At 43.8% G+C, this 24,330-nt stretch overlaps 1 protein-coding gene across 1 annotated transcript; it reads right to left on the bottom strand.

Moving 5' to 3' along the window:
- Positions 1 to 1,821: 1,821 nt before the first annotated feature.
- Mpzl3 (myelin protein zero like 3) lies at positions 1,822 to 24,208 on the bottom strand. Its single transcript, XM_021172239.2, has 6 exons — positions 24,079 to 24,208; positions 17,219 to 17,385; positions 12,848 to 13,058; positions 11,030 to 11,195; positions 8,516 to 8,579; positions 1,822 to 4,501 (listed from the first exon to the last, which is right to left on the bottom strand). The coding sequence occupies exons 1-6, from the start codon at positions 24,152 to 24,154 to the stop codon at positions 4,475 to 4,477; spliced, it is 711 nt and encodes a 236-aa protein (XP_021027898.1). The 5' UTR covers positions 24,155 to 24,208; the 3' UTR covers positions 1,822 to 4,474.
- Positions 24,209 to 24,330: the final 122 nt, after the last annotated feature.

Here is a 24,330-nt window from a genome sequence, read left to right as displayed (position 1 = left end):
CAGGAGATCAGGCTCAAAGCAACGCAGATGTGCATGCCTTCTGTGGTGGCTGCGGAAACAGAAACAGGAACCTCCCAATCAAGGTTCTCCATTCAATCATCTAGGTCACTGCTCAATTTGCATTTATATTTCCATTACTTTTAAATTATGGGGTTTTTTTTCAATTTTACAAAGGGTATTCAATGTATTGTGATGATCATATTCTCCTTCATCACCCTCTCTTATTGCCAGCTCATCCCTGCTGATCCTCTTCACAGCTAGTCCTATGCTTGCTTTTGTGTGTGTGTGTGTGTGTGTGTGTGTGTGTGTGTGTGTGTGTGTGTGTGTGGTGTATGCATGTATACATGTGTGTGCCTGTGTGTACAGTATGTGGGCATGCTACTGTGTGGTGTATGTACATGCATGTGTGCTGATGTGTATGTGGGGGTGATGCCTGTGTGCATGTGTACATCTGTGCCTATGTGTGGTATGTGTGTGTGCATGTATGTGTGTACATCTGTATATGTGGTATGAGTGTGTGTGTACATCTGTATATGTGGTATGAGTGTGTGCCTGTGTGTGGTATGTATGTGAGCTTGAGTGTGCCTATGTGCCTGCAGGGTGTGTGTGTGTGTGCCAGTGTGTGTCGATGTGCATTGTTCATGTGTGTGTGTGTCCATGTGTGCCTGTGTGTGTGCATATATAAATCTTCTGCAGGTAGCCACAGCTGCTGTGTGGACATGATTACCAGGGTCATGTCATATCTAGAAGCATGGCATCCCTATCTTCTGGCTTTGACATTCTGCCTCCTCTTCTGTGATGTTCTGGAACCATGGAGGGGTTGACACAGCTGTCCCACTTGCAGTATGTATAGTTTTTTTCTAGAAGGAAAGACTTGCAGCTCACTCAGGTGAGCCTCATATCTCAGGTCCTTGCAGATGTCACCTCCCTTCTGGATTACAAACTCTGCAAGCAAGATCTCAAATCAGCCAGGTCTAGTGGTGTATGCCGGACATCTCAGCACCCAGAAGGCTCAGGCAGGAGGAGCCAGCCTGGACTACACTGTGAGCTCCTTATCTAAACAACAAAACAACAACAAAAATCTTGAATGGCAAGAGGCATTTGCTGAGGAATCAGCTTTATGTAAATAAAACACAATTAATTGAAGACTAGAAAACTTGCGGCTGTGTTTCAGACACAGACACTTCACTTCTTCTCTTACCGTACAGATGCAGCCTGGCTGATCAATCACCTCCTTTAGCTGCTTCCAGAGATTCCCCTGCCTAGTGCTCCACCCACCATGTTGCTGTATATGTTTCCTCAGACTGTGAGGGTTGCCATCATACAGAGAGCAAGTTGTTCTCCTAGCAGACCCTTTGAGTGGCTTGGCCATCTTGGGGAATAACTCAGGACATCCTGAATGGCAGATCCTTCTCTTTTTTAATCATCACTTCAGACTAAGAGTTCTACATACACAGTCATCCCTTGTTCTACTGGATTGACCCAGTAGAACAAAGCCTGGGTAATGCTCATCTTTTGAAATTTGTCCTGTCCTGAAAACTATTGAATGTTTTCTGGCCCCAAGGACTATGCTGCACGGGCCCTGTATAAATATTCCTAGTGCGGTGTATTTCATGCCCACCATTTTGCCACTGGGTTCACAAAATTTCTAGAAATGCACTCATCAGCTTCTGCTATGTGATCTGGTTCCAGCACACCACTGGATCTATGCAGGATCTTGCTGGTGGTGCAGCTCAGACAGTTTTCTCAATGCTGAAAACCACAACACCCACCTTGCACAAGGTACTGCTCATTTTAACATAGTTAGACACGAAAAGGGTAGCCACAAGGTGCAAAGAAGTTTATTAACTACAGTGCAGTAAAGCTTCCATGAGTCACAATGTCTGTGCACGAAGCCTTACAGATCATACTCTCCTGCAAACAAAAAGTCTAACTTAATTTTAAAAGTCAGTGAGAGACCACGGTGAGGAGGCCAACACCGGAGTGGGCACTTCTGGCAGCAAAGTTGTGAGCTGTGCAATTAAATAAGAGCTTTGGTCTACTCCATGGATCTTCTTAGAGTCCTTCTTCAGAATGGGGGAGCCCAGCAACACAACAGAACATTCTGGGTCAGGATCTAGCCTCCAGATTTTCTGTTGTTGTAAGATATACTTATGCATGCACACATGCGCGCACATGTATGTATGCACGTAAGCAGGATGGGAGAAGGGTAGACAACTTTTCCTTCTGAAATCCCACTGCTGACTCGGGTACTGCAGACTGCTAAGATGTCCTCAAGTGACCTGAAATAACAGGTCACAGAGGGAAAACAAAGTACGTTATAAATTCACATTTTGTAATAGTTTTAAGAGGCCACCATGTAAAACTCAGAAGGTGATAAAACCATAATGAAAGACTTAAATCCTCTTTCCAGACAATGCTATAATACCACGGGGTTTGAGTCCACAGAGCAGCAAAAAGGAAAAAACAAAAGTATGAGAATCTCACCTTAGAAGATATTAAAACAGTAAGTCAGACAAACCCTCTATTGTATGCTCACTCTTAAAGGAGGAGGCTCCACAGATGGCTTTGTCGTCCTGATGATCAAAAAGCTTTAGCACAAACCTTGGCATAAGAAACTGAGGGCAGCCTAAGCCCCAGATATGACCACAAACCCATGGAGCCAATAAAATCACTAATGTACTCCCTTACAATGAAGGACTTGATTGTCCTGTCATTTACAAGAGAAGAGACCCATTTCAAAGCAGGCTACACAACAGTATACCCAAGTATTCATCAGTAGTCACTGAACTCACCAATGTCTGAGCTAGATAAAACCTCACAATACGCTTGCAAAAAAATCCCAAGAAACTAAAACTGGTCCCTCAATGCCACAGAATGATGGTTTAAATGAGTTCTTGTAATGACTCTGTCAGAACAGTGAGGCCCACAGCATGCCCCCTCCCACCTGGGTCACTCTCTTCAGATCTGCAAGTGCCCAAGGTATTCATGCTTGGTGCCTGAATGTTTTCTTTTCTCTATTGAACCATCAGAACGGGTCTCAATGGATTGGCCACAGACAACTACATCTTTAACAAGTAGTCCAAAGAACTGTGGAATCTAACGACCAGAAATGTAAAATGCCAGTCCCTCCTCTGCCTCTTCCAAGAGCTTCCATGACCAGAGGTAAATCATAATCATGGATCAGCAGGCTAAGTTAACAAGTCTTTCAAACAGAGTTAATGACCCGGGTTTCAAATGTAAGATCTTCATGGTAAATAGAATGACTTTTATGAGAAACATAGTATATAACACTGTAATATGGAGGCCTCGAAAGCTGCTTTAAGAAGAACCATGAAGACCACCATGTTGAACCAACCAGGGCTGGGGGAGGGGTCATCAGTGACTCTCTCTGGAGAGCGCTGTTTGCACACATGCTCGTCCTTCCGATAAGTCAGGCACGTCTTAGTGGTTTACAGAAAACCCAGTGTAAATTAAAATAACAACTAAGTTGCTAGAGGAGAGGAGAGGTGTGGGTTACAAGGCACGGAGTGAAGCAAGGGGAGATATCCCGCACATCGCCACTTCCTCATCTCCAGTGCCGAGCAAACCAGCCTGCAGATACAATACCCACTTCTGGTGCCACTGAGAACCAAAGTTCTAAACAACACGAGAAACGTGAGAGACCCAAAGCAAAGGACTACAAAAAGTATTTTCTAAGTCGCCACTAAAAACCTTCTTAATAGACATTTCTTGCCTCTAACTTAAAACCCAAGAAGGAAACCACAAATTAGTCAGCTGCAGGAACACAAAATAACAAAGATTCTGTGGCCCAAAGTATAGCTAGCAAGAAAAATGAGAAAGATTCTTCTACATCAAAAACTATCCTTGACTGTAAATTGACAATGCTTTAATACTTAAAAGGCCCAGTCCAAACAAGCCTACAACTTGTACACCTACTGAGCCGAAATCGGGGTTAAATACTGCATGTCCCCTAAACACAGCCGATGACCATTAAACCACGTAGTGCATACTGAACGCTGACCGGAGAACATCGGAGAAGAAACCAAGGCTATCCATCCCGAATGGGCGTGTTGTTCGTTGGCACATCATCAGGAAGCTACAAGCTCCACACCATTAAAAAAGTACAATTTTGGCATCGGCAGAGTGACAGACATTTGGTCTCCTTCAGGCAACTGGAAGAAACCATGAACTACATTCAAGAGCGAAGGTAACCCAAGCACTGTTTCTGTTCAAGAATTTCATTGTTCAATTAGAGTGTATTAAGAAGAGAAGTCATGAGTCCCTTCTGGGAGTTTCCAAACAGTTTATAAATACAACATAAACGTTTCTTCAATAAATAAGTGGTCCTTAGGGTCTTCACTGGTGACCTTCAGAATCTTCTGTCACTGCTGTCCCCACCAATGGCACTCCTGGCCAGGGGAATGGGTATTTCCTGTTGTTAGGTGACACTTCTTGCATCACGCACACTTCATCAGTACGCCTCTTCGTAGTCTGAATCCTACAAGGGAAAGAACAGCAGATGTATGTGCATCTCAATGCCACAGTCAGAGGTAGACAAAGACCATTGTATAGGGTCTCTAAATGGAACTGAGCTTGGGGATATCCCCCACAGTGGGATATCTCTGATAGCACACCTACACTCCATGGAGCACCACAGGACCTCAATACAATGTGCCTACCAGGCTGATCTCTGCCTTGAAGCCCCAGTGGGTTCTTTTTTCCTTGATGACTATATTTCAGAACCTCAGAATACAAGAGAAGATGACTGCGTACAGCAGAACATCCTGGGGTTAGGAGCTCGTTTACCTCAACCTTTCTAGCTAAAGGATGTTGACTATTTATTTAATGATAGTTTCAGCATCTCTGAAATGGGGATAATAAAAACACACCTCACAGACATGCATGGAACAATAGGTGTGAGCTTCTTGGCACTGTGTCTAGTACTCTATAACATATGTTTGAGTGTTCACTGTTACAATTCAAACTCAGACCTCATCACTTGGGACCTCAAATGGGCCATTAGTGCTATCTAGTATATCAGATTGTTCTGGGTCTTAATTCTATTGTTCTTTAAAAAACTATTTACTTGCTTGCTTACTGACTGACTTACTCACTCACTTACTTAGTGTATATGTGTGCTTGTGTATACCCATACATATGGAGGTCAGAAGACAACAATTCTCTCCTTCCACTATGTGTTTCAGGGATCAAACCTAAGTCCTCAGGCTTGGTAGCCAGTACCACTACTCCCTGAGCCCTATCGATGGCCCTAATTTTCCTATTCTTCTAAATAACTGTTTCATACCTAAACTCTTTCCACTGTCCTCTGATCCATCCTCTTCCCATCATTTTCAGAGCATGACCCTGCTTCCTCCTACCATTGAGAAGGAAGGCAGTCTGTGAAGAATATCCATGACTCCACCACTAGATTCACTTACATGCTTATAGCTTCATCTGTTCAGCCTCTCTACTGTCCTGTATGTATTATGTATGTATGTATGTATGTATGTATGTATGTATGTATGTATATATGTATGTATGTATGTATTTTAAGACAGGATTTCTCTGTGTAGCCCTGGCTGTCCTGGACTTCACTCTGTAAACCAGGCTGGCCTTGAACACAGAGACCTGCTTGCCTCTGCCTCCTGCATTCTGGGACTAAAGGTGTGCACTACCATGTCCAGCTTTTCTCTACTGTTCTTATGCCTTTATCTACAGCTACTATGTCCTCCTGTGACACCTTCCAGAGTCAACTCAGCAATCCTACCTTCTCTCTCCTGCAGCATCAACTTTTCCTTCTCCATTGGCTTATCCACAATAGCACAGAAATGTGCCCCGTTTTACTCATACAGAAGTATTAGGACACAGACTCCTCCCTACCCACTGCCCACTCCTCTGTCTCCTACCTAGAAGAGCTGTTTGTACCCACTGCCTCCGACATATCCTTGTGGTGCTCTGGCCCTTTGCACCCTCACTATCCCAGTGGAGCTACTTCTGCCAAGGTCACCAATAGCTTCCACATCACCAAACCATCCTCAATAAACCCTCAATTCCTTGGACATTCCTTCCCCATCCCCCAAGATAACAAACTCTCCCGGTTCTCCTCCATCTTCAGAGGTCATCTCTTTTCATCCTCTTTTGTTAATTCCTCTTTATCTCTTTAATCTAGAAGCCTTGGAGAACGGGCTTAGTCCCTTGACCTCTCCTACATATACAGCCCTCCATCTCTTTCCTGGATCTCCTAAGGGCTCCGATGTTAAGTCTGCAGACTACACCTCTCTTCAGAAAGCATAACTGCCCACTGCACATTCCAAACCTAGTATGTTTAAACCCAACTCCTGAATTTGCTCTTTAATCTTGCTCTGCGGCTGGAGAGACAACTCAGTAACTATGAGCATTCTTTGCCCTTCCAGAGGGCTGGGGTTTGACTCCCAGGGCTCAGTAGTTCACAGGACCTGAGTCTGATTCCCAGCACTCACATGGTGCTTCACAACCCTCTTTCACTCAATCTCCAGGTTATCTGACACCCTCTTCTGACCTCCATGGCATTGCATGTACATGGTGCATAACATACATGCAGGCAAAATACCCATACATGTAAAATAAAATCTTATGTTTTAATGAGAACATTTAAAATCTTGCTCTAGAAAATGTTGGTTCTATTCTACCAACATTCTATTCATTATGGACTTCTATAATGTCTCTCTCTCTCTCTCTCTCTCTCTCTCTCTCTCTCTCTCTTTCTCTCTCTCTCTCTAACAACTGCCAGTAAATTCTTCTGGCTTCACTTTCAAGCCAGAAAACAAAATACAGCCACTTCTTGCCATCTCTACTACAGACTTCTCTCACTTAAATTACTGCTAACACCTACTAATGAGGTTCTCTGATCCTGTTCTGGTCCCTTCTACTCAAAACAAAAGCTAGACTGAGCTTTGAAAATACACATCAGTCCCACTCCACTCCATTTACTGAGAGTCCGGGTGACTGAACACTCTACAAGATATTCTGTTAATTCTTTGACTCAAGCAGATTTCATTCTTGCCCTTCTTCCTTACTTTGCACACTATTATCAAAGTATTCAGACCCTGGAGATTGAAACTAGGTCCTTTTTCATAAACAACTTTTTCTCCTCTCACAAAGGAGGCTCAAGTTCACAGAAGTCAAAGTAATGAAGAAAAAGCCCAGAGAGTGACAGGCCACACTCATTTGGTGAAGTGCTGGGCGTGGCAGTGAGTACAGAGAGGGCCCCGTGACAGGAATGCTCCACGTTAGTCCACAAGTTGACTTTGATGCACCATATCAGAGTCCTCTCTCATCCTGAGATCCCAGGACAGCCACACAAGCCTGTGTCACCACGTGTACTCAAAGAGGGTCATGGATTTAATCTAGAGATTTAAACCAAGATGGGAACCTTCCAATAAGGTGATAAACAACATTAATCAAGTCACCTAAAAGGCTCTACATTCGGACTTTCTTTAAAATACCAAGGTTTGCAGGCTGGAGAAATGGCTCGGAGGTTACAAGCACCAGCTGCTGTTCCAGAGGATGTGGGTTCAATTCCCAGCACCCACATGGCAGCTCACAACTATCTGTAGTCTGTAACTCCCATTCTAGAGGATGTGACACCCTCACACAGACATATATGCAATCAAATCACCAATGTACATAAAATAAAAATAGATAAGTAAATTACTTTTAAAATACCAGGGTTCATCAGAGAAGTTAAATTCAGGATTCTGAGTCAAGAAAACCCCTTATTTAAAAACTAAACAAAACAAAAAACTCCATAGGGTTTTGTTTTATTTATTTATTTATTTATTTATGTATTTATTTATTTATTTATGGTTAGTTGCTTGATTTTATTTGTTGGTTTGTTTGCTTTTTTTGGTTTTTTTTTTTTTGGGGGGGGGTGTTAGTCCCTAGCTTACATGATCCCCTTCTTAACTTAAGAACACAATTCTACACCCATGAGTTAAAAACTAAAACCCAGAACCAGTGAGATGGTTCACCAGGTAAAAGGGCTGGCTCTCAAGCCTGATGATGTAAGTTTGATCCTTGGGACCTACACGGTAAAAGGAAAGAACCAACTCCCACAAGTTGTCCCCTGGCCTCCATGAGCTCACTGTAGAGGGCTGGAGAGAAGGCTTAGCAGTTAAGAGTACTTGTTGCTCTTAAGAGGACCTGGGTTTTGTTCCAAACTCCCATATGGTGGCTCACAACCATACGTAACTCCAGTTGCAGGCAGTCAAATGCCCTCTTCTGACTTCTGCAAATACCAGGTGTACAGGTGTTGTGCAGAATACACACAGCCAAAGCACACTTATATTTTAAGAAAAAGAATCTAAAATTTTTTTCTTAAAAAAAAAAGTCAAGTTGAGAATGGGTAGGCATACCCAGAAACCCTGGTTCATACTTTCCTGTGCTGGTTTGCCTGTGTTGTTCTTGAGAGCAAAAGATCCTTCAAATAGGCAGGAAGATAGAAAACACCAAAGAGAAGAAACAGGGCACTTACCAGACACTCTGCACAGCGGACACAAAGCCTCGTCATGCAGTCATTGCTGTCCTCCTGGTCAGTGCTATGGAAAGAACACAGAGCAAGCTCAGCTGTCACTGTTACCACAGGTGACTGTGAGACTTGTGTTACAAACAACCCTTAAACAGAGTTATTAGGAACAAGTCATAAATAAATGTGCGTGAAGCACATATTGGAGCATAGCAAGGGCTATGTAAATAGCAACTGGCTACCATCACACATACAGAAAAGTACTGACCAGCAGCCTTGATGGAGGCACCATGCTGGGTGGGAAGAGAAGTAGCAGAACCTGGTCTGTGGATGAGCTCCCAATCCCATGCCATGAGAGCTGTACAAACTAGTGCGTACTATAACACAATACATAGTGTTCTAAGGTTAGCATGGAACTGCCTTCAGGACAGCACATGGAGGGACCAGTCCTCTGCCCGGGACTCAAGGAGTACGATAGGAAGGGAACATTTCTGTTCAGTCCTGGAGGATAAGAAAGCTTCCAGACAAAGAAGAGAGGGAAAGGGGTGGTTCTAGGAATGTTGGGATGGGGCGAAAATGGATGAACAAATGGATGAATGGGCAGGTAAACAGACAGACAGAGATATATGCATGCACACACATGAATGACTATAGTATATCTAGGGGAATAAAGCACAGAGGGTTAAATCTACAGTCCTTAGAAACAGACACTGGGATTTTCACCAATGGTTCTGTGTGTGTGTGTGTGTATGTGTGTGTGTGTTTTACAGATTCCTTGAAATAGGAAGTCTTTCTCCAGTAAATAAATACACATAGAGACAGAAAGAAAACTTTGAAACTTCCCAAGGTAAGACTCCCCCACCTAATGGTTAAAGGCCCTTTCACAGACAAGGGAAACATCACATAATTATTTTGTCTGATTTATTTTGCTGAGACAGGATCTCACTATGTATCCCTGGCCGGCCTGGGACTCGTCATGTAAATTAGGCTGATCTCGAACTCACGGCAATCCACCTGCCTCTGCCTTCTAAATGCTGGGATTAAAGGTGTGCACCACCATGCCAGCTTACAGAGCTTTAGTATAGGCTTTTGTTCCTTTCAGAAAGTAAATCTTGGGCTGGAGAGACAGCTCAGAGGTTTACAGCACTGGATGTTTTTTTTTTTTTTTTTTTTTGGTTTTTTCGAGACAGGGTTTCTCTGTATAGTCCTGGCTGTCCTGGAACTCACTTTGTAGATCAGGCTGGCCTCGAACTCAGAAATCCGCCTGCCTCTGCCTCCCGAGTGCTGGGATTAAAGGCGTGCGCCACCACGCCCGGCTGCACTGGATGTTTTTTCAGAGGTCCTGAGTTCAATTCCCTGGCAACCACATGGTGGCTCACAACCATCTGTAATGTGGTCTGGTGTCCTCTTCTGACCTGCATGCATACATGCTGGCAGAACATTATATACATAATAAATAAATAATTTTTTAAAGTAAATTTCAAATGAGAAGTGGTGGTGTACACCTTTAATCATGGTACTTGGGAGGGAGGTCTCTGATTTCAAGGCCAGCCTGGTCTAAAGAGTGAGTTCCAGGACATCTAGGACTATACAGAAGAAACCCTGTCTCAAAAATACAAACAAACAAAAGTAAAAAAAAAAAGTAGATCTCTTCCTGGGAAACCACTGGATTGCGCCTGCTCATTGGCAGAATGGAGGCTGATACATGCTTTTGCTAACTGTGGTGGGTTGAGTAAGAATGGCCTCCACAGGCTCAGGTGTTTGAATGCTTTGCTACCAGGGAATACTTCTTTGACTAGAAGGATTAAGAGACGTGACCTCCTTGGAGACAGTATGTCAGTGCTGTGGGCTTTAAGGTTCCAAAAGCCCATGGTGCCCCCTCTTTCCCTAAAGATTAGGATGTAGCTCTCAGCTACCATGCCTACGATGACCGTGGACTAAGCCTCTGAAGCTGTAAGCCAGCCCCCAATTAAGTCATTTTCTCCTATTAAGAGTTCCTTGGCCATAGCGTCTCTTCACAGCAGCAGAGCACTGACTAAGACAATAGCTACACTTGTTTAACTCTTTCAGAACACCTGCTGACCAAGAATAGCACGTGCTTCTTTAAATGTCATCGCCCTTCAGGCTCTTCTCAAAGCTTCCTTCATTGCTTATGAATATTCTGTTAGGAGACATTAGCTCAATGCCAAAAAAAAAAAAGTGAAAGAAAAAAATATGACTTGGAATTTTATTTTAGTTTTGAGAGAAGGAGACGTGCTCAAATATACATGCAGAGCCCCAGCACTGTGTGGTATGAAGCCGTGTGAAGCCTAAGCGCCCTGTGCATCCTGCCCTCCGTGACATTACCCACACATGTCACTGTAATCTTCCTTCCGACACCCCTCATGGAACGACTGTGTTTGGAAGGAAATCTCAGCAGTGGACCAAACTTCAGCCGGGGAGGAGATATATGTGGATATGGGATGCAGGAGCTGCCCCAGAGCTGGACTGTGAAAAGGAATGGGTTCACCACTGGGGACTTACTCATCGGAAACTTCAATGGAAGACTTCTTATAGCCAGACCTGCTCCTCTTCTGCACCCCTGTTGCCTTCCTCCCCATTCGCACCAGCAGCAGAATGACCACCACTGCTGAGGGGATGAAGACGAGGATGGAGAGAAGGGCTACAGAAGACAGCATGGTGCCGAACCCTGTAGGAAACACCAAGCAGGTACAAATGCATCATCCCAAACATAAAATTATAAGAAACATAAACATGCACACATGATCCCATTACCTACAAGTGACACATGGCTATCAATCTGTTCTTCTTCCAAAAGTGAAAGCACACGTGGGGCAGGACACATGTTTGTAAAAGCAGGAGTCCTAGTTTTCACACAATTTTAATTTAACAAATGATAAGTATGGTTTTTTTGTGATTAAAAAGGTCCTGATTATAAAGGGTCTTTGACCAGGCTGTGGCGGTGTACACTGTTAATGCCAGCACTAGGAGAGAGAGGCAGGTGGATCTCCATCTGTCAAAGGCCAGCCTGGTGGTCTACAAAGTAAGTTCTAAGACAGCCAGAGCTTTGTAGTGAGACTCTGACCAATAAATAAATAAACAGCCTTCTACATACGGTTCATAGTACTCCACTATACTGAATCAATTAGCAAATTAATTCTCTAACTTTGAACATCCAACTTTGACTCTACAAGTTACATGAGGGTGGCCATCCTAGTGTTTCTCTCTGTTTTCTTAAGGTTAAAATTTTAAAATAGAATTGTAAGATCAAAGGGAATATAATTTTAAGAACTATAACTTCTATTACTAAACTGCCTTCTAGAAAAATGCATCTATTCCTGTATGATTATGTAAATGTGATATGTGATACAGGTTATTGTCAAACCAGATTACAACTATGACAAAGAAAACAGTGAGGAGGAAAGGAGAGAGGGGAAGGCAGGAGAGACGGGAAGGCAGAGAGGAAACAGAGGAGGGAGGGAAGCCCTAAGAAATGGTAGGGCAGTTACACAACTCATAATGTATCTCTGTGTCTTTGGTTCAAATCCAGTTAAAACTCAAATAATTATTTAATAGTCACCAGAGATTTACATTGAAAAAAGCCACCCCTGCCGGGCGGTGGTGATACACACCTTTAATCCCAGCACTTGGGAGGCTGAGGCAGGCAGATTTCTGAGTTCGAGGCCAGCCTGGTCTACAAAGTAAGTTCCAGGACAGCCAGAGCTATACAGAGAAACCCTGTCTCGAAAAACCAAAAAAAAAAAAAAAAAAAAGAAAAGAAAAAAATGAAAAAGAGAAAAAAGCCACCCACAAGCTTATCTCCACAGGAGAAGGAAACTGTTGCCTTTGTAAGTAATAGAAATGCAATGCTGCCCATCCATGGAGGGAACTCCCTACTATGAACAGTCACATAACTTAACAGGCAGGAACTTAACAGGGCCCCTAAAGGACTTCAACATCACACATCATCACCCTTCATTAACATGCAGGATTGCCCAACATTCCACAAGACATTTGGTCACTTGAAGACAATTGAAAAAGGCAGTGTAGACGCTATGACAACATCGGAAGAAAATATTCAGTTTTCAAAAAGTACATCCTAATGGCTCACGGCTGTTCCCAGGGACTCCCACAAGCTGTCTTCCGACCTACACACATACGCTGTAGCATACATGCTCATATAACGACGCACAAAATAAAATGTTTTAAATGTCTTAAAAATGAATCTTAACAGGCATACAAAGATAACCTTGACACAGTGATCCTCTAAATCAACTGGTAAGTTCCGGAAAGGGCCCGAGGAGTCACAGCATGAGAGGAGACTGGCAATAAGCAGCTTACCCCTTTCTGTGACCGTGAGCTCTGTTAGGGGAATATTGTGGTACACGTCTGGAGGGTTCTTCACAGCACAGCTGAACGTCCCATTGTCCTTTAGAGTGGGGTTGCTGATACTGATGGATGCATCCCCTTTGTAGACATTTCCGGCCCAGGAGATCCGGTCTCGGAATGTGCCCGCTGTGGTCGGGTACTGGAAAGACTGATAGTGAAAAATCTAAGAAAGTAACAGCATGAGAGACAAGGTTAACATGGAAAACACAATGGAATGAAGAACCGAGTAGATCCAATGTTAAAAAGAACTGTATAAAAGGGCTTCTCTTCCCCTGGCTGTCTGTTGTTGTTGTTGTTGTTGTTGTTGTTTGACTTTAATGCTTTTCTCACCTCTACCTTAGAAAGACAATTTAATAAATCTGGCCAGAAGGATTGACAGGCAAGTCTGGGATCTCAACCCTTACATCTTTTCTATGGCTTGGGAGATGGCTCAGTGGCTGAGAGCACTGGCCTTCCAGAGGACCTCAGATAAGTTCCCAGCACCCACATCGGGCAGTTCAGTCACCTGCAGCTTCAGCTCCAGGAGAGTCCACACTTCTGGCCTCTGAGGGCACCTACACACATGGTGTGTGTGTGTGTGTGAGTGTGTGTATGTGTGAGAGAGACAGAGACAGAGAGACAGAGAGAGACAGAGACAGAGAGACAGAGACAGACAGAGACAGACAGAGACAGACAGACTGACAGACAGACAAACATCTAGAAAATAACTTCCTTCTAAGCCCTCCCTAAAGCCCTCAAGTAATAACCCTCAGGCAGGGACAACTTCACTCTCCACAAAACAGTTCACAATATGGACAGATTCGCTTTTTCCCTGAGTTTTAATTGTATTTATTTCTAATTGACAAATGATAATTGTGTCTATTTATGGAGCACAATGTGACTTTCCTGCACGATGCTGACAGCCAGGCTCATTCACTAAACTACCTCTCCCTGGGATATCCGGTGTTGAGGGGCTGCCATGCCATTTGCTAACATAGCTGCACTGTTTACATTAGTAAATTTCCCTTTTCTCCAACCTGTGCCAATACTTATTATAATTTGTCTTTTTGAGATTTTCTTATTATTTTTATTATGGATGGATGGATGTGCACTCTTGAATGTAGGTATCCACAGAAGGCAGAGAGGGCATCAGATCTCCTGCAGCTGGAGTTACAGACCACTGTGAGCCACCCAACGTGGTTCAGATCCTCTGTAAGAACAGTGTATACTCTTAGCCACAGAGCCATCTCTCCAGCCCCATAATTTGCCTATTTTATAATAGCTTTTATGGTAGTCTGTGAGGTGATATCTCATTACAGTTTTACTTTTATTTCCTTTATAATCTGAGACACTTTTCCATACATCTGTTGGTGTAAGGCACCACTAAACTTCCCAGGATGCATTAGACAGGCTCACGGACTTAACCGTTAACAGTGCAACAGTGCCCAAATAGGGAGACAGCGTCCTAAGGTTACCCCGAGGTCTGTTTATCATGGCTTTCACATGTTTACTCTCTTGGCCCTTACACCACCACCAGAGCATCGCAAGCCGCTATAACTCTTCTGAACATACAGAAAGAGAAACAGGACCCAAACAACAAGATGAAGCAAGTTACTCAAAGGCACACAGTTGGCAAGTAACAAAAGGGAGATTTTTTTTTTCCTTCTATATCACTGGGCAGGTGTAACACAATCCAACCTCTCTCAAGTTATCTTCGGTGACAGTTAACACAAGCCTCACGTCATAGGCCTGATAAGCGTGCAATGAATATCTGCTGTATTAAGACGATACTGCTTTGGACTTGGTGACTGGACATTTGGTCCCTAAAGCACATATTTACCCTGAAGGTGTGACAGGCACATATGACAAACAACCATTATGCAAGACAGGAGGCTTTCCTCTTTCTTTGTTTACGTGGTACCCTCCTGCTTAGGACACCAGGCATCTCTTAACCACCAAATTGCCCAATTTTTCAGAGCTATTCCTCAGAGAAGATGCTGAATCACCCAGTGGTTAATGTCATCAAGAATTCAGTCCACAAATACCTAGCACACATCCCATGGTCCTGGTGGGACTGAACAGAACACAATGGCCCAGACACAGCCATGGTCTCAGTTTTCATGGAGTGTACATTTGGTAAGACAGCAAGAACTAATGTATGTGTGACAAGTGCTCCAAGTGGGGAGAGAGAGGAGGCCTAACAAACCAACATGGTGCTGAGTGCCTCAACTCCCAGGTACTTAGGAGGCTGAGGCAGGGAGAGTGCTGTGAATGTGATCCCAGCCTGCATTATATACACTAAATCCAAGAACAAACTGAGGCACAGAGCGAAACCTGTGTCTAAAAAACAAGGCCTCTCATTGATCATCAAGATAATAAGCTTAAAACGTCCTCACCGACCTTCCAGGTGGATGTAACTCATGAATTACTGCACGTTAAGTTAGTGAGCCGCAATTCTCTATCCCTTCCAAAGCCTGGCAAACCTCACCACTGCACCCTTGAGTTACAAGAGTCTTAAATGCCCTTAATTCTAATTCAGACGAGCCTGCAGCCTCCCGAGCAGCCTCCCAGAGCCAGTGCTCCCGGAGAAGGGCCGTCTGCATATAAGGTTTCTGACCCAAGAAGAAGCGCTCCTATTGCTCTCTGCCCTACTTTTGGACAAGGAAGCAGAGCCAAATAAGGTCAGCCATAGCTTCCTGACAGCCCAGAATAAAGTGAACTATTTTACATCTAAAGCAACAGGAACCTTGTCTGCAGACCTGTTTCCTTCACTACGGTACCCACCCCGCTCCACACCAGGCATTCAGTAACAGCCCCGAGTGCACGACTCAAAGCACAGTCACTAAGATGAACGGGAATTCTTCTTCCAAAGATGGAAAACAGAATAAAGAACACTTTCTAAAATCCAGTCTAGGGACAGTAGCATGGCCCAGTGAGCTATGGCACCTTGCAAGTGGCATGCATATACAAAGAAATAAATAGATAAAGAGATAAAGAAAGATCCAATTTATATGTGACTATGACACATTCTTTTTTAACAATTTTTAAAATTATTTTATTTTATATGTATGGGTATTTTGCCTGCAATGTATGTCTGTGTATAGTGCCTGGCAGACCCTCGGAGGTCAGAGCGGGGTGTCTGATCTCCTTGGAACTGGAGTTACAGGATATTGTGAACCATTGTGTGGGTGCCGAGAATTGAGCCCAGGTTCTCTGGAAGAACAGCCAGTGCTCTTACTTGCTGAGCCATTTCTTCAGCCCCAATTCAAATACATTCTTAAACAGCATCCATCCTAAACCAAGGAGAATGGTGGAACTATAAAGAGAAAGGTTTTTACAGCACTGTAATCTCTAATTAAACACCTATAATGGAATTTGAACCATAAACATGTTTTACGTGCGTGATTAAACTATATTGCTTCTAATATCACAAGGCCATCTGTCACCAGTGACATCTGTCACTAGTACAAGGTGCCACCACTTCCTTCAAAGGCAGCTATATAAATCACTGCAGACGTTTACACGGCCAGAGGAAAAGCCAAGATAAATCTGCAATGTGGATTCTCAGACAGACACACCCACTGAGGCAGCAGGATCAGAGTAGCTCTCAGAGAAAGGATGTCTGTGATGTGAGTGGGGAATTTCTCCAGCCCACATCTCCATGCCCTTTTTAGTACATCAGATCTAAAATAAAAAAAAAGCTGTAACACCACACAGAAGGAAACAACAAGGTAACAAAATTAAACCACATTTCCTCTTGGTTTCTGACCATTTTTTTCCCTTGAAGGTAATGCACAAAGTCTTACATGTCAGAATAAAAGGCTCTGTGTAATTAAACAAATATCATATAAACGTGGCTCACTCCAAAGGTCTAAAAGTTTCTCTTATTTCTTTTTTTCTAGGTTTAACTGTATTTCAGGTACGTGTGTGCACACCCGTGTGTGTGAGTGTGTATGTGAGTGTGTGAACGCACGTGTGTGATTGTATATGGAAGTGTGTGTGTGTGCATGCACGTGTATGAGTGTGTGCCTGTGAGTGTGTTTCAGGGGTGTATGTGTGAGCATGTAAGAGCACTAGTGCTATGTGGTGTATGTGGAAGTCAGAAGACAGCTTTTGACTTCCTCCATGGCTCTCGGGGCTAGAACTCGGGTCACCAGACTTGCACAGCAGGTGACTCTACCCCCTTTCTTCCTTTAAATGTAGATCACGCTGATTTCAAACCTGCTATGTTGTTGAGGGATGGCCTCGATTTCCTAATCTTCACATCTCACCAATACTGAGACTACAAGACGTGTGTCACCGTGCCAGGCACTCAAGGGGACGTTGGGGAAAGCCCACACTCACAGACTCTGTGCGGCTGCTGCTGGGAGGGCGGTATGTCCAGTCTATGGTCAGCTTGTCAGTGACGTCTGAAGATGACTTGAAGGTGCATTTCAACTTGATCTTCTCTCCCACATATCCTCGGACGTGAGCATCGGCACTTATCTCCAAGGAGAGGACGATACGCGCACCTAATGAGAGCAAGCCCAAACACGCATAGTGCATTCACTTTGTTGGATTTCCCAAATGTGAACATGAGAGATGCTTCACACCATTTTCAGTGATCTCCCCAAAAGGCCAGAGCCATCAATGTATTTTCAGTCAAATCCATAAAGAAGAAGGAACTAAGATCTAATAATCTTGAATAATGTTTTTTTTTAACACTGTATAGCCTTAAATCATAGTAAACAGTTGGGTGAAAATGAAAAACCTACTCACACTAGCATTTTGCCAATCACAGGCTTGTAGTTAAATTGTCTACAAGCAAGTAGGTGTTGCTCAATAACAAGAAGGCAACGATACCCACCCCTGCCATCCTGTGCCCTCCCCACCACCCCACCACACACACGCTCCAGGAATACAGCAGCTCTTATGAGGTCTATAAGACGCAACCAGACACAGTATGGTCCCAGCATGAAGCCATTAGTGTCTCAGCCAGTAGCAAAATGAGGATAGAAAATACAAATAGGAAAGTTATTTTTAAAACTGTCCAAAAAGGGTCTATCTAGTCTTTCTTAACTCTTCCTCCTCCTCCCCTCCTCTTCCTCTTCTTTTTAAAGAATAATTTATTTGTATTATTTTTAATCATGTGTATGTGTGTTCCTATCCTCACATAGGTACATCCACATGAGTGCTGGTGCCCATGAGGCAAGAGGCATTATCCCTGGAGCTAGTTACAAGTGCTTGTCAGTTGTGAGACGTGGGAACTGAACTCTGGTCCTTTGGAAGAACTCCGCATGGTTGTTCCTTCCCTCTAACACCTGTTCTTCCTCTTCTTTCTCCTCCTCTTCTTTCTCTCTTCTTCTTCTTCCTTCTTGAGACAAGGCCTTGCTATGTCACCCAGTCTGGCCTAAACTGACAGTCCTCTTGACTCGGCCTTCTAAGTTCTGAGATTACAGGCATGCACCACCACACCCAGCTATGCTCCCTCTCCTAAAGCTGGTTAATGAATCACACATCTATTAAAAGTAAATTATGAAGGGCTAGCAGGAAGAAGAGCACCTGCCTTAAGTTGGAAGGCCCTAGGTTCTATGGGTAACATTAAAAAAAGTAAATTATGGAGAGGGAAAAATATAATCGAATATGTTCTACAATGTAAAAGTAAGATACCATTTTTAAAGCCTACAGAGTGTGGTCTTTCTAAAACCATTCATTCCAATTTTGACATTCCATCTCTCCACAAGAAAGAAAGAAAAAAAAATACAGACAGGCAGACAGACCTGGCACTTTCTTCCAACAGTTCCTCTGTGATGTTGGGGAATCCATGAATAAAAATATACCCCCCACTGGAGAGCCATGTCTTAGGAAATTAAAACACTACCCTTTGTTTTTCCTGCTTCCTACTCTGACTCACAAAGCCAAGGTTCTTCTGGTAGCCAAAGCCAAAGACCTCAGCATGATTTCAGAACAGAGCAATTCCATCCAGTGGTCCTCTGTCACAGGCAGGACAGTGTAAGGACTGAACCCAAGTCAGAAGCTCTAGGTTCAAACCCCAGCCCAGTGGCTGGCTCTGAGCAGCTCAGCAAGTGGTCACTCCTTCAGTTTACGTGTCCTGGCAGAAATGGAGCTCACCCCCAAGTCACTGTGAGGATTAAATGAGTTAAAACACGTACAACACCCAGAAAGTCGACCTACCTCTAGTGCCCAACGCCTGCCTGCTGAGATCGCCTCCTGTCTCTCCTACAGGCTTTGACCTTTCCTACCGCTGGCGTTTCTGAGTCATTGTCCCAGTGCCTGTACCTCTGGCATCTTTGAGTCATTTTCTCACTCCTCTCTGGACAATCTAGTCTGGCCACATTCCTCCTGAAAGGAGGAGATCAAGACAGAGCTCACTAATAAGGCCTTTCGTAAGAATCTGGCCCATCTCAAAAATGACGGCCATCTGGTTCCTCACACAGCACCCTTTCTGACTGCCACGCTAAATTTGCCCCTTCTTCTATGCCCCCGCAAATGCTCATTTCTCTATCAGAAAAACCTCCATTCTCAAGCTCTAACTCCTGACCCACGAACAAGAAGAAAAAGCCTAGTCAGTCCTGGAGAGTTGGGTCTAAAACCTGAATGGTAGAATGAACCTACGAATTACACATGCCCCTCAGCCTATGGTTATAGCCTAGAACATAAATGCAACATAGAGCTTAAAGGAGTAGATTTGAACGTGGCCAGAACAGCACCAAGCTCTAGCACGTCTGACTTCTGATAAGGGCTGGGTCACACACAGTTCCTTAACCTGTTCAGGCTTCAGTTGCTGTATTTGGTGAATGGCAAGAATAACTTTTCTAGGATCACTGTGAACATCCAATATGCTGTGTAGGGCTCTGTGTCCTCTCCCTAGCACAATACATAAACAAACATAAACACACATAGAATGCTTAGTAGAATTCTTAAAATAAAAACTTTTAACAAATACTAACTATTATTATTGAAGTGGGTAACACATGTACTAGAAACCCTGAACTAATTCCCCACTGGGGTGTGGATTAAAATCTAAAGAGGAAGAGTCTTTCTCAGATACCTGCCAATGACATCGTACCCCTTGCCCTGTGCCTGGACTGCCCAGTCATTTTCTGAAGATCCTGTTTCCTTTCACACCTCAATGCTTTTCTTAGAATATTACTTGTCTGGAAAGATCTCCCCATTCCTACCATTCTGCTGGAGTTGCTCCCCACTACACCCCAATATCCAAACACCTTCACCACCGCTCACATACATCACTTTGTGATGGGCTCCCCAAATTCCCTGAAGTTCTCTGCTCTTCCTCCAAAGTTCCTCTAACACAGTACCACCCAAACTCATGTGCCATGACCACACTTGATTTGTAAATGTCATTTCCTCCTTGAAATGCAAGCACCATCAGGGCAAAACTCCAGAGGGAGGGAGGCGGGCAAAGGGAAACTGGGAGGGTCACCGAGGTTACTAGTGTAAGAACACGTGTGCACTGCTCACTCATTCTCTCCCTATCACCTTCTTTATGGAATTTTCAATGCCTCCCTCCACGCTTCTGTCTGTACCCATCAGGAAAAGATCAGTTCTGAAGAATCACTTCTAGACTGGGCTGGTATACTGAAGGAGGAAAAACATATCACACAAATGCACAGTTCCCACAAGAAATTAATGCTGGAGGGAGAAAGGTGTCAAGAATGACTCTCAGTTTCTACTCAGAAAAGCCACTCACTGAAAGAGGGGAAACCAGCCACAAGTCTCACTCAGGGTAAGTTTACGTGTCTTTGATACCTAGGGGATAATGTCAAAGAACAGCATGTCAGGGGTCAGCAACCTACGACCCATGATTCAAGTGGAAGCAGATGGCTTTCATGAGAAAGGAACAAACTCATAATAATTAGCTGTCACCCTGCTATCTGCTCCATGGGTAACCCAGATTGTCTAAACCAATCAGTCTCTCCCCTGATCACACAGGAAATAGCTAAAACACTCCAACCTTTGTGTAAACAGAATTGTATCAGAATGCCACCACATTGGTTTGTTTGGCTGCTTTTGCACACCTGGCAGAAACTGAGAAGTGGCAGAGAACAGCTGCCCACACACCCTAAACGTTTACTCTCATTCCATTCCTGGAAATGGCTGCCAATGCCTGCTTTAGAGCTAACACAAGATCTGTAGATCTGTAACACAAGCTGTTCCTCCAGCCAGCTCCCCACCCAGTCTCCCCGCTTCTCTCTCTCCATTTCCTCCCTTTCTCTTTCTCTCTGTCTCTTCTCCCTACCTCTGTTTCTCTCTTCCTTTCTCCTCTCCTTCTCTTGTCTCCATATCTTCTATCTTTCTCTCAAATCCCTTCTTAAAACTCTCTCTACTCCTATGTTACAGACATTCAAATCCCCCCCCACTTTAGCACAATATACTTTCAGACATTTAATTTTTGTTTTATTTTTATTTCGTTTCTTGAGACAGGATCATGCTATGTAGCCAAAGCTAGTCCAGCCTCCAACACTCCATCCTCCTGTCTCAGCATTCCAAGTCACGGGATCACCCATGATCTGGCTTGATATTTATTCCGGCCAGGTAAAACCAGCCACAACCATAAAAATATCATGAAAATTAACAAAACCATTTAATGAAAAATACAAATCACATTCTAATAAAAATAATTTTAGAACTGAAAGAAATTAAATATGACAAAATCAAAGACACTGACTTTATACATCCAAATTGCAAATCTTTCCATCTTAAATTTACATACTGACATTGCATGAAAAGGTGTAATCCTGGGCTCTCCACCATTATTGCTTCCCTTCCTCCCTTTCCTCCTTCTCTTGTTTTTTCCAGGCAGGGTCTTCTGTTTCTCAGGTTTGATTCATATTCACTATGCAGCTGAGGATGACCCTGAACTTCTGGTGCTCCTTCCTCCACATCCCCAGTGCTAGGGTTACATGCATGCATCATTACACCCAGAGCTACATCCCCAGACCCCCAGCCTATCATTTCTATAATTAGCCAACTGAAACAAGCAGAATCAGACTTAAAACTGAAGGCCAAGTCAAACATGACAACAATGTAAGGGTTTTCAGTCTCTGAAGAGGGATGGCGAGTAAACACTAGTGGGAAAGCAAAGCCCACCACCCACGATTCAAAAGAGACAAAATGAACCAACAGACAACCAACCAGACGGAGCACTGCAAACACACCACGTGAAGAGAGCTACTCACAAAGGGGCCCGTGCCTGGTTCACTTTGTATTAAGTGCCCAGAATAGACAAAAGTTTAAAGAGGGAGATTGGTGGTTTCCAGAGCCTGTGGGAAGGTCAGAATGGATACAAGATTTCTCTTTTGGGTGATAAAAATGTTCCCGAAGTGTTTGTAATGATGATTGCACACCATGCATACTAAAAAATTACTGAACTGTATTTTAGTGAATGAATAAGCCTGTGAACTACCCACCTTTATTTTTATGTGTCTGGGAATTCTGCCTTTATGTGCAGCACTTACATGTCTGGGGTCCATGAAGGCCAAAGAGGATATCTGATTCCCTGGGATTGGAGTTACAAATCATGATAAGCCCCGACGTCAACTCTGGGACTCAAACCAGAGTCCTACAGAAGAGCAGCAAGTGCTCTTAACCACTGAGTCAGCTCTCCAGACCCCTGGTTTGTTTGTTTTAAAGGCAAAATGTAAATTTATTCAAGAAAACCTGGAGGAGTGGGTGAGTTTAAATCTATATCTTTAATAGGTTTCTACACAGTGATCAATAACTTTAAAACTATTAATAGAGTGTGTCCACACTTGTACAGATCAGAGGCAACTCTATTGAATTGGTTCTCTCCTTCCACCTGTATGTAGAGTCTGAAGATGGAACCAGGTCTTTAGGCTTGCAAAGCAAGCCCCTTTGCCTACTGATCTCACCAGCCCTCCAGAGTTAATTTGAACCATTTGTTTTGCTAGATTTGACACCTGCTCGTATATGTGAAATGACACTAGATCTACAAAAAGACACAATTTCTAGGATCTTTTTTTTTCTCATTGGGACAATATGTAGACATTTCTCCCTCCACAGCCCTGCTCTGTGTGTGTGTGTGTGTGTGTGTGTGTGTGTGTGTGTGTGTGTGTGTGTGTTTATACGAGGTGACAGTAGGCCTGGCTCTGTTGTAAAAAGAACTCAGAGGGGAAACTGGACATTTATGATGACATAGGTAGCTGGGAGGGATCAGGGAGTGTGCTGGCAACATGCAGATTAGTCACCAGATAAATAAAAACCTCCTCATCTTACCGGATGAGACTCAGCCACCTAATACTTACACAATATTAAAGACCCCTTTCAGAAATGTCCATTATTTTCAGAGAAATGTTACAATACAACAATTCATTCTAATACTAGTTATACCAGTATTCTATTTCTTAGGAAGATACACACACACACACACACACACACTAATCAAGACAATATTCACACTTCAAAATAAAGCTAATTAGTTTGGATTGAAATTTAGAAATTGGAACATCATGAAAGTAAAATTATCCAAACCTTACAATAGTGTCATTATGTCAACACTGTACTGACAATAGTTAAAAGATTCAAGTTTCGAAAGAATGGCTATGACTTTTCTTATACTTCAGAATGTTTAGAAAGTCCTAAGGTGCCTTTTCTTCAGCAATATGCCTGCTATAAGAAAAAAATCACACTATAACCCTTGTCTAAAATGTTTTATCTAAAGCCCCTGAAATAAAATCACTAAGTCATGATTTTCCTTTTTTTCTCTTCTTCTTCTTTCTTCCTTTCTCCCCCCCCCCCCACCCCCTCAACCCTGATTGTGTCTCTCAAAATAACTGGAACACGAATTGCCCGGTTTCCGACCAGGGTGTAACAGCAACGCAGAACCCTGGCGGACAAGCACAGAGACTCTCACAAGAGCAGTGAGTGTCCGCCAAGCCTGCGCTTGCTGTGGTTTCGTCAAGGCATCATCAAGGCGGTGTCAAGTCTCACAAGGTGGTCGGGCTCCGAGAGCTGAGGGGAACCAACTCTCCGCAGTGGGAGGTGCTAGCCGGGAAAGAACACCATCCCACACCCCCTCCTTCCCTTCCTTCCTTCCTTCCTTCCTTCGCAGAAGCCGAGCGGGGGCTTTTCTGAGACCCCCAACCCGGAACCGGAAAAGCGACCATCTTTTCTGACCCCCCCTCCCCCGCCGGAAGTAGAGTCCAGCCAGCTGGCGCACTTACCCTGGACGACTAGGATGCTCAGCAGTGGAAAGAGAGCGCAGCCACGGCCTCCTACTGTTCCTCTTGCCTGCTGCATCCCGACAGCTCTTCCGACACTTACACACCCTCTTTAGCCTCCCCGGGACCATGCAGGTGGTGCCGGAAGTGACGTCATGTCGGGAGTCACCTTTGAAAGAGCCGTCCGGGACCCAACCTCAATCAGGGTCAAGGATTGTTACTAGAATCGTACCTGGTTACCCTAATCAGCGGTTC

Source organism: Mus caroli, unplaced genomic scaffold, assembly GCF_978045245.1.
Source record: "Mus caroli unplaced genomic scaffold, Mus_caroli_1 scaffold_11, whole genome shotgun sequence".
Lineage (NCBI taxonomy): Eukaryota > Metazoa > Chordata > Mammalia > Rodentia > Muridae > Mus > Mus caroli.
The sequence above is the reverse complement of the archived record's forward strand: the minus strand, read 5'-3'. Positions and strand labels throughout refer to the sequence as shown.